Source organism: Leuciscus leuciscus (genome assembly GCF_965113295.1).
Source record: "Leuciscus leuciscus genome assembly, chromosome: 23".
NCBI lineage: Eukaryota > Metazoa > Chordata > Actinopteri > Cypriniformes > Leuciscidae > Leuciscus > Leuciscus leuciscus.
Window position 1 is genome coordinate 19,704,584 of NC_138747.1, and position 12,335 is coordinate 19,716,918.

The 12,335-nt window shown below is 38.3% G+C and overlaps 1 protein-coding gene across 2 annotated transcripts in view; it reads left to right on the top strand.

The window, feature by feature from the left end:
- The window catches only part of palm1a (paralemmin 1a), a 52,928-nt gene that overhangs the window by 12,215 nt on the left and 28,378 nt on the right, over window positions 1-12,335 (top strand). For both annotated transcript variants that reach the window (XM_082156782.1, XM_082156783.1), the window contains exon 2: window positions 11,089-11,134. In XM_082156782.1, the coding sequence (XP_082012908.1) occupies window positions 11,089-11,134 (46 nt within the window). The remainder of the gene's footprint in view (window positions 1-11,088; window positions 11,135-12,335) is intronic.

Here is a 12,335-nt window from a genome sequence, read left to right on the forward strand (position 1 = left end):
AAAAGTCAAAAGTAACAGAGTTGAAAGAGAAATCTCATGAGTTAATAATAAATATAATGTGTAAAATGAGTCATACTTAGTTTTCATTAAATGAAATAAAGCCTAGACAGACAGATAGACAGATAGATAGACAGATAGATAGATAATAAAAAATGTTGCCTAGGCAATTAACTGAAATAAAATAAGTTGAAGTTATAAAATAAATTAAAGCTAAATAGAAAGAAGAAAAAAAACGCACATTATAACACTTAAAGCAATATGGTTTCTTGATCAGTAACCTGAAAATGAAATGGTAAAAAATAATACAAAATAATGTTAATAATAATAATAAGTAATAAAAAAGTCAGTTTTATTGGGCCCTTAATTTTTTTTGTGTCCATTAGATTTAGAGGTGAGAACAGACAGGAAGGTAGTAGGATCATTCATCTATTTTCTAAGTAGAAGACAAATGAGTTCTTTGGTCAAAATCTGACATGAATAGTTCTCTTAATGTTTCTGTTTGCGGGACACTCCCGCAGTCATGGGGTCTCAAAGCTGCTCTTTGTGTCTCATGCTTTTTTTCACTGCAGGAGGACATTTGCTCATCCACACGACCTCAAAACATCCCTGAACTCAGCTGAGAGACGTGAAATAATTTGACTTCTGAAACTGTTAGAAGAATGCATTCAGACCGTGATGAGATGAGGTGCTGCTTAACTGAGTGGAAAAACATCTGTTTTAGTTCTCTAGTATGTCTGATGTGATTCCTTTAGAGTAAAAGAGATGCCTTGAATTCCTTCTTCTCCCTAGACTGTTTTCAAACAAGTGGTGCATGTTACAAGCAGCTTAATTTGTGAAATATGTGATTAATCTAAGAAAATACCAGAGGAAACAATAATTTCCTTTTATGGCCTATCATGTTCTATCAGAGTCATCATATTATTGTGGCCAAGAGAATAAAATAGATGTGGACTTGTGAATGATTTTGTACAATCAGAACCTGTTAATGTTTTTCTTCAATGCAGATGCTAGTCAGCAACACACATATCCAACTTGCCAATGTAAATGTAAAAATTCTCCATTAACTGTCAGCCAAGATTAATTTATTCCGTCCTGGATAGCAGGGTTACAGAGGAAAAACTACTATGCGGCTAGTCTTGTGATCTTGAAGATGTGAGGCAACCATGCTTCAGGCTACTAATATGCCTGGAGTTTCATGTGAATGCACATCATTCACATATCATAGCATTTTTTACATAAAAACTTTAAAAATTCATGAATTTAGTAGCTAGTATTTTTATTTACTTTTAGTAATGAGTAAATTATTCAGTGACAGTTCAAACAAATTGGAAAAACCTTCATCTTCTGCCCAAAGCTTCTGTCACAATCATGTCCTGTTTAGTTTAGTTTTGTGTCACTGTTCTGCCTGAGTTCTAGTTTATTGTTAGTTACCATAGTTTCTAATTAGTCTTGCACCTGTTCCTTGATCCTAGTGTCATGAAACCCCCATTTTAGCCTGGTCATTCACAGCTTAGCTTTGAAAAAGACTGGGTATGTAAAGCTGTGAAAAGTGGTAGTGTAGAGGGTGGGAAGAGGGGAGAAACCACCAATAAAACAGACCTGCAACACACTCATTATTCAGACAAATGAATATTAAAATTAGAGGTCTACTGATAGTGGATTTTACCAATAACGACAGGTAGGTTAGCCCACGCTGGTTGATAACCGATTAATCAACCGATAGTTTTTTAAATGGATACTAAATAAAACCAAACAACACACATAAAATAGTGCTAAACTTTATTACAAAAATTGAAAAATAGTACTGAACCATGAAATTGTATTGTACTTTTTCAATATAAAAAAATAAAGTATACCTTGATCATTAGTTATGTAGTTCAGTGCATTAACTAATGTTAAGAGATACAACTTTAAAATGTAAAAATCTATTAGAACATGTTGAAATTAACAATGGACAATGCTTTTATTAATCTTAGTTAATGTTTCAAGTGGAATCTTATTGTAAAATGATACCATTTCATGTAAACCCAAACAGTAATTCTTACAGATGGCCATTTTTAAATATCTACAAAAAGACCATAGCATTGAAATTAGACACATGTATATTGTATGTATACTCTCACACTTAATTTGCTTCTATAGAACACTTGATTATCTAATCAATATAGCAAAATGTGTGTTAGTGACGATAAAAAAGAACTGAAATTGAATGCGTTTCTGATTTGTTTACATGTTTCTGTCGGCTGCAAGACGATACAGTTTGCTTTCTCTTGCACTAGCTTTATGCATTTTTTTCACTGTTTTAACCATATTCTGTTTTAAATCCACATCTGAACTGAAGTGTCCCGCTCTGTTCAGCCTCACGTGTCAAAACAAACTCCACGAGGCGTCAGTGATAGTTTTCATTTTGCCTCTAAAGGCCGCTCTCGTACTGTGTAATGACAGCGCACCAGGACAAAACCCAGAAAAACTTAGCGGTAGGGATTTTTTCTGATAACTGATAGTTCCAGCAATTTACTATCGGTGCCAATTAATTGGCAAAACCGTTCAATCGGTTGACCTCTAATTCAAATATGAGTGGATAAAAACACAAACAAACAACAGAGTTGGGGTACTTAAGGCATAGGTATTTTTTGCCCATTCTTCTTTGCCCTGGTTGGTCTACATTATTGTCTTCTGTGGATCAGAATAATCCACTGTGTCATCGTGTTCATGTTTAGATGTACCACTATATCAGTGTCCTTATTTGCACATATTTCATTTGAAGACATGATGAAATATGTGCGCATACACAATGCTGGCTCATGTTGGGACCAGGAGAGCATGTGAAATATGTCCGTAAACTTGAAAAACTCTTGCTCCGGTCCGTATATGAACTGTGATTGCCAGTGTTGTTAAACTCATCGGTGGCGTTCCATGCAGAAACGGCCCTCATGTGCAAATTAAATATTGTAACAGTCATATTTTCCATGTCGGTAGTCAAACTCTAGTTCTGACCTCAATCCTGGGGAAAATGCAAACAACATTTTTGTGCTGTACTGTACTGAGGAAATAAATTACGCCAAGCTGAACATGCAGAGGTGAACGAGCCGGTCTTGTCACATTTGACGTGATCCCATGTGTAATTCAGCGCAGTGATTGTATTAAATAAGTCTGTTCTCATGAATAATACGGAGAAACTGATGACGTAAAAGTGTACTCTCCAGCCACGGCAGCCAATAACCACTTCGAATAATCCAATATACCTCACTTTTCGTGATGAGGGCTGCACGATTATGGCAAAAATCATAATTGTCGATTATTCCCTTGAATTGTAATCAATTACAATTACCATAATTTACATTGAATGATGTTTTGAATAGTTTGGCCATGGGACCCACATTTCCCCATGGTCATCAAGCCGCGACCCACCTTTTTAGGAATTATATAGGCCTATAGGCTAGTTGCACGCATAGACAGTATATAAACTGGACACAGCGACCCCATAGGTTTCAACGGAGAAAAGTGAAGCAAATTAGAAGCTCTCACTTCCTGATGGCTGACCGTACTGCAGAGACTCAAACTGAGCTTGACGACGTAGATGTGACGTGAGCAACCCGTCTGTCTTCTAGTAGCTGTGCCAAGAGAAATCTGAATCATTCCCTTCTGAAACTTGCAGAGACGGAGAGTGTGAGTAGGAGGTGTCCATGAGCTAAGAGCAGGAGCAACTTTTGCTAAATATTCGGATTAATTATTTTGTCATTTTGCCTCCACGTCCCCCTGATTGCCCACGAGCTTCTCCTGTCCATACGGTAATCTCTCTACTGTGCGACAGAGAGTCGCGGGGTTATGATGCAATCGTTAGCCTATTTTTACAAAAACGGCTTCTACGGGGCCATAACGTAAGATACAAGGTAATGGAGGCTTTTATACATTGTCGTGTTTCTTTAGAAATAAATAATGGACAAATGGAGTCTTTAAACGCCTCAGATGTAAAGTTATTCGCTGTCAAAGTGACGCCAAAATGAATGGGAGTCAATGGAATGCTAACAGCAGGTGGGGGTCCGCTAATCAATGGCGGCGCCCAGGGAAGCTTCAAATTTTTACGAAACATTGGCCCCCTGGTTGCACGTGGCCGCCATTTTGGATTTCGGATCAGCGAGTGTGTGGGTAGACAACAAGAGAAAGCCGACACCAGCCAATGGCAATTAAATGCACGGATGCATAGTCAGATTAATGAATGAAATACAACTGTTCACGAACGCTGACTTCTCTGTTGTAACGTGACAAAATGGTACATAATAACATAACCTGTCACCCTCTGAAAGGCAAGTCACCTCTCTTGAATCCTAAAAACACTGTGAAAAAATATCTCTGTGGTAATGGAACTCGGTCGCTGTTGTCTCTCGCTCTCGCTGTCTCCCGCTCTCGCTGTCAGATCACCGGAAGTACTGGCCCACACACTCAAGTTCGAACGTCAACGGTCGTCGTGCACGGAGCGAATTATAATATATTTGTTTACACAAAAATTGTTGACACACACAAGTAGGCTACTGTCGCCCTTTACTTAATATACAAATAAATTGTAAGAATATGACTAATAGGCTACTGATAAATCAACAGTAGGCCTACGAGGTTAAGCTATTAAATAGCAGTCCCAAACTAGTTTTTGTTAAAGGACAAGTTCGGTATTTTACACTTAAAGCCCTGTTTTCAGATCGTTTCTGATGAAATACAATGGTTAAGATTGAAATTTGGACAAATGCTGCTGGCCCGAGAATTTTCGGTTTCTGTGGTAGAACCCCCCCACCTCCACAATGGTTGCATAGGTGCACTGGAACAATCCTTACTAAAACGCATTAAACTTTCGTTTACAAAGACGTGAAACTCACCGAGTGGTCAGGGGTGTTCACTGATATGCTCACACAAAAATCGCTGCAAAAGATGCTTTCCAACAGGTTTTATCGTAGTTTTTGGAGTTATACAAGTCAATGGAGTTGGACAAAAACTACGAAAAACCAAACTAAGGGTACGTTTACACGTCAACGATGCACTAACAACGGAAATGTTTTTCCTTCACTTTTTTCACATACAGATCACGCGTCAAAATGATCCCCGTTCACACACGGATCCGCGAAAATGACTAAAAACGCTGTATTATGCTGTACATGTATTAGACTGAGTATTATGCTACCAGGGCTGCGTTTTCCAAAATTATCGTAAGCCTCAGTTGATAGTTGAACAATTGCCACCAATGGTCTCTACGACCACCGTAGGCTTACGATGCTTTTGGGAAACGCAGCCCAGGCCAGTAGTTGCCTTCTTTGTAAAGAAACACTACACACCTATAGACTGAAAATTTTTATATGTCACAATATTACTCTTTTTACTGGATTTTTGATTAAATAAATGCAGCCTTGTTGAGCATAAGAGACTTTAAAAAAATGTTTTACCAACACAAAACTTTTTAACAGTATAGTCTACACTTATTGAGGGGAAATGACCAGCACTAAAAATCACACCAGCTATTTAAAAGTAATTGCAAAAACATTATTAAATTAAAATTAAGTTATATATTTAAAATGTATAAGTATTGTAGTGCTTGTAGTGTGACTAACTGAAAAGAGCAACTTAACTGAGTAGTTTTAGAAGTTTTTAGTAGGCTAGTTTTTCCCCATTACTGGCTCTTACATAACATTACAAGACAACTTGGACACGCTGTTGACAGCTATTAAAGCGTTAAGCTTGTAAAGGAAATCTAATCAGCTGGCGAATGGGGCGTGCTGACCGGACCTGCTCTGAGATCCTGCTGTTGTTTGTGCTAGCTGTGGCAGATAAGCATGTGACGGGAGGAAAATTAACAAGACACATGACCCTCATTTTACAGATGACTGAGCCTCCACTGCACAGAATCTGCAGCTGTATAGTTTTTTTTAGTTTTTTTGTTGTTGTTTTTTTAAGAGAGAGAGAGAAAAGTCCTTACAGAAGAGACCTTACGGTTCTGTGAGAATTACATTATTATGTAATTTTATGCCTGACAACACTGACCTAGTGACCCTGAACCCAGCACTACGCCAGATTTGCACTGAGCTCAATATGTAGGGAACAGTTTCTTTTTATGAAGCATTTTTTCTTCTGTTTGTGAAGCTAACTAACCTACTTTTCTTGCTTCTTACCCAATATGGGTATCTGTATTTGTAAATAATTTATAGACTGATTCCACTCAAATGTGTAAACGCTAAATTCGGAGTAGCATATTAGCATAGCAATTATTGCCGTTCAGTGGTATTTATATTCCAAATTCAGCCTGTTTGTCTGAGAATCCCTGACAAAATATTGGCTCAGCCAGTGTTGGGCTGTTCACTCCAAGATTAATGTCTGGTGTGAAAATGTGACACGATAAACATCTTAATTAAACTACAACTCTGTTACACTCATGATCAGACTATTTTGCTTAGTGACAAAGAAAGAATCCGAAAATGTGAAAATTTTTGCGTCGAACATTTGTGTTGGTGTGAACAGGCCTTTAGGCATGAGACTAATTGTTTATCCAACTTATGCTAGTCAAGGGGAGTGTTTGGGAAACCTGTTTGAAAACAGTCATTGGAATAGCATACTAGCATACTGCTCTCACTATTTTTGCCATATATAGGAAGAGTAATGCTATTAAGCTATTCCCAATTTAGCCATTGCATTCGCACTTCATTTGTGCTGCAAGTGACAGGAATTCTTCAGTATTGGTTGCAAATGACACGTAACAGTTGAAAGGAAACAAAAATACGCATTTTACGCAATATCTAGTCAAAATTGACTAAACACTTCTGTCATCTGCCAGTCTGGTACAATAATCTCAAACTGGCCAAATATTTTGCATAACACAAATAGTTTGCTTGCATTAAATATTTGTGTCCATATAGATCTGTTTAGTTGTTTTGCTTAATGATGGAGTGTGTTATCAGGTGGCTGGAGAACTGCAGTGTTTTGTTCAGTGAATCATCAGTCTGTCTGGATGTGAAATTTGCTGAGTAATCATTTCTGATCAATGCAGAAGTCAAGCAGAACTCTCTCTCACACTCACACACACACACTCACACACTCACACACACACACTCACACACTCACACACTCACACACACACACTCACACACACACACTCACACACACACACTCACACACACACACTCACACACTCACACTCACTCACACTCACTCACACACACTCACACACACTCACACACACTCACACACACTCACACACACTCACACACACTCACACACACTCACACACACTCACACACACTCACACACACTCACACACACTCACACACACTCACACACACTCACACACACTCACACACACTCACACACACTCACACACACTCACACACACTCACTCACACACACTCACACACACTCACACACACTCACACACACTCACACACACACTCACACACACTCACACACACTCACACACACTCACACACACACTCACACACACTCACACACACTCACACACACTCACACACACACTCACACACACTCACACACACACACTCACACACACTCACACACACTCACACACACTCACACACACTCACACTCACACACACTCACACACACTCACACACACTCACACACACTCACACACACTCACACACACTCACACACACTCACACACACTCACACACACTCACACACACTCACACACACACACTCACACACACTCACACACACTCACACACACTCACACACACTCACACACACTCACACACACTCACACACACTCACACACACTCACACACACTCACACACACTCACACACACTCACACACACTCACACACACTCACACACACTCACACACTCACACACTCACACACTCACACACTCACACACACACACACACACACACACACACACACACACACACACACACACACACACACACACAGAGTCACGTTTTGATTGAATCTTTGGTCTGTTTTTTTTTTTTTTTTTTATGTCTGTTTCGAGGTCAGCTTTCTAGTTTGTTAATTAGTTAACTGTCTTCATCTGTTCCCTGCCTGTTCGTCTCCATGGTTTCTGATTGATTTGAGTTCAGGTGTGTCTTGTTTATTATCTCATTGGCTCATTTGTTTGCCCATTTATTTAAGCCCTCAGTTTCTTCCTGTTTCTTGTCCTGCATTGTTTAAGTTCTGTGTGTTATTTGTTTATATATTTCTCTAGATTTTCTCCTGTTTAATATGTAGAGTATCATATTAAATTTCTTCTTGAGTTTCACCTTTATTGTGTGCTTTATTACAGACACCTAACCATGACACTTATGCTATACCAATTTTAAATTTGTTCCATGATAAAAAAGGGAAGATGGCTACGTTTTTATATTTTCTGTAAAAAATGTGAATGGTTTGTTACAATTTTAGGGTGGTGTTGGTCGTTACCAGGGTAAACATCTTACCCTGGTAACCTTAGCGGTGTTGGTGATCGCTAAGGCGTTCTGAATGGTTATTAGCATGTTGCTGTTGATTTGCTAGGGTTTTCTGGGAGTGTTGCCAGGTAGTTCCGGGTAGTTGTTTACTAGTCCAAATCAAAAGATTTCACTCTCAATTAGGTCTGCACGATTTGGGGAAAAACACTAGTTGTGACTATAAAAATCCAGGTTTGCTGTGGTTTGTAGAGCTGCACAATTTGGTCAATTTTGTAAATGCGTATGTTAATATGGCTACAAAACAACAATATCTATAATATAAAGCTCCTAAAGTTTTCTTTTGGTAAGCGCTTCTCATTACAAGTTTGGGAAGATGGTTGCCTTGTTCCCAAATGCACATTAAATCGACCCAAACTTTTGCATTTACTGCAAACCAAGCCACTCTAAGATACTGCAAACATCAGATAATGGACCGCTCATGTGTAAGAATACAGCGTCGTGCTTCACTCTGATGCAGCGTATATATTTATCAAATTAAATCACAGCCTTTGTGATTAGATCATTGCACTAAGCCATATTGCGATTCCGGTTTAATTTCGATTGATCATGCGGCCCAACTCGTCTCTGTTATTCTGCTCCGTAGATATGGCTCAGGGCGCTCCTTAAATATAAGTCTATAGTGATTTCCAGTTCGCGAATAAATCTTTCCTTTGATCCGGTTCTTTTTAGTGAACTTGATGAACCAGTTCACTAAATCGGACTGAACCTTCTGAAACAACTCATGGCTTGAGTCAGCACAGATCTAGTTGCTCAATCGAAACGAGCCAATGCCTAGTATATCCTATGATGCCAAATTTTGCCAACTCATTCAGTGTTATAAAAGGGAGGGGGGGATGTATGTTTCTAATGTCTTTTGCTGTAAAGTTTTCCGATGCTAGTAGTTCAACAGCAGTACACTGATAGAAGTTCTCAAGTCAAGGATTGATTAATGGTTACAACATTTCTCGAGTCACTAGAACACTGAACTGAGGAAACAGTTCAGACTCAGACATCTCCGTGAAGAACCAATGATATATGATAGCTGATATGAGCATGCAAAAACTAGCAGTTGACTTAAATGAGGGGGCGAAATGGTTTATAAAGAGGTGAGTTAAGACTAGTTTATTCACTTCATGCTTTAGACATAAAACTTCTGTGTTTCACATCATGATTTAATAATATAATTGCATATACGTGACATATTTGCATGATTGCGTATATTGACTGGTGAATCGTTTTTCTGAACCGGTTTCATTGAAACCAACTGTCCAAAAGCACCAGTTTGCGGAAAAGAATTGGACTTCCCATTACTAGTCTATATGATTTTTCCACCTGTTTTAACGACTGGTATCGGTATCTAAAAGCAAGGTCGGTATCTCCAATCATATAATAATGATGGTTTGGATATTTGAGATTTAGATATAAATTCACTATATTATAATAGTTCAGATAAAAAGCATAGTTTTAAACATCATCCTACCAGTCATATTGCCTTCCAAAAGGATGTTTGCATAATCACCTAGTGTTGGCGTATGGTTACCAGGTTCAGCATCATGCACTAACTCCACTCTTTTGCTGCTGTCATCCGTTCAGTTCCTCTGCCAGGCTATTTGTACAGGTGTTGTGTTTTACTCGTGGGGGGGGGATGGGAATGCGAATGTGGTGGGTCGGAGAACAACCTTCACATTCTTCTTTTACCTGATGGCATAGGAGCCTCCGCCACAGCTGTGTCCTTCAGCAGACGGGGCTGACAGCAGGGGTCCATCTTACTGTTTGGAAGACCTTTTAGGCTGGGCTTTTAGTGAATGAACAAGGAAATGTGTGTGTGTTGACAATAAATGAGGGAGTGAGTTGAATGAGGATGTTCCTGATTGGAAAACCGATTTAATTTGTAATAACTTCACACTGCCATTTGTCTACAGCAATCTGTCCCGCATGAGGACGTGGTCAACGTTAAAACCGTTCTTCAGCCATTTTATGCTATTTATGGAAACAATTGCTCAAACCTTACAAAGGAATTTTTGCAGTTTCACTCCAATGCTGAATATTTTCTTCTCTTGCTCAATCAAACTCAGCATGACTCAAATCTCAGAAAAGCTCCAGAATCGTTTTTTTCAAACTTTTCCCTTCATGCATTGTGGGAAAGCACCATTTTAAGCTGCATCTCTTGGCAGTCTTTATTATTTTTGAGACCTTTAACAGATCTATCTATCTATCTATCTATCTATCTATCTATCTATCTATCTATCTATCTATCTATCTATCTATCTATCTATCTATCTATCTATCTATCTATCTATCTATCTTTCTATCTTTCTATCTATCTTTCTATCTATACATTTTAATAATCAATAACAATATGCTTCCATCATGATTCTTAATTATCACTTCAAAGTCAGGGCTCTAGGAAAATTCCCCAATGGTAATTACAACATTGTGGTTATGTGTTGTGTGGGTATGATCATCTCATATACAGTATATACAATATACCTATGTGAAGGCGGCAACTATGTAATTTTACACTCAGTCTTCTGAATTCACCAAAATAGCTAAGAGAGTCAAATTACCAACAGGAAGCAAATCTGTCCTCTGTTTGGGACCATTGTTGTATCTACCAGCCTAATATATTATCTCTGTCTTTCAGGATGTCAGAATCAGGCTCACAGCAGGAACGGCTCCAGGCTATTGCAGTAAGTCAGATTCTCACACACCACGTTCCCGTGGCAGTCCTAATAAACCCACCTACTGAACCCATTTCACAAATTTGAAACTGGGTCAGAGATTTTTACATACAGTATGTGGCTTAAAAACAATTTGCCTGCCCTTGTCTAAAATGCCATTAAAGGCACAATATGTAAGATTTTTGGATTAAAATATCCAGGAAAAACCTAGTCTAAAGTCAGTGGCGCATTATTCAGATTTTAAGGGCACATACTTGGCCATAATGTAGCATGTGCACAACGAGCATACACTTTGCTTCTCTCATCTACACGCAGCAGTTCCCATTTTTGCAAATCATACATAATTACAAGGAAAAATATTACCTCAGAGGGAAATCATTGTTGTGTCCATGAAGATGTGAAAAAAATAGGCATAAATCTTGCTTACACATTTACCAAAATTATTATACGCCTGTTTAACTGAAGCTAGTTTGGGTGGGTTTCTCCCATCCCCATACAATGCAACTTCTCTCTTTTACGGCCCTGACGAGAATGTCGGTCTCCTCGGCTGTGAACCGCTCCTGGCGTGCGCCTGGCAAATCCGCTGTTATAATAGCAATCCGCCATGGAACAAGCGCGCCTGCTCTTAAAGGGAATGTGAGATGATGCTCTGATTGGTTTATTGCACGTTACGCCCAAACCACACCTATGAATAATGAAGCTACTTCAGACGACTTATTTTAGATTTGCGATATCCGCCCACAAAGTTACTTGCGTTTCGCGTTTGATACTTGCGTTTCAGATCGAAATAGAAATAAAATAAAGTGATTTTTTTTTTTTTGAGAATTACGATAGCAATTTGAACTTCAATATGATAGTCATTGAAAACTGCATATTACAACTGCTTGTATAACAAAAATAAAAGAACACATCTAACAATGAAACCAAGAAAATAACAACACAGTTCTCTTCATATTCAGATTTTGCCTTTACTTAAAACTTAAATCAGATGTCTTATTTTTGTCTGTTTTATGGTAGAATCATGTTTTAAGTCAACTTAAATATTTTAATATGATAATATAAATCTTTATTTATCGATTGATTGTTTATTTTATTTCATTTGTAATGTTTTGTATTCTTTTCTTTGAAAAAAAGAGGACTGTAATAGTTCAATCTGTTAATCCATGCACCTTTTTTAGTCCTCACACATGTGTGCACACTTCACACACAC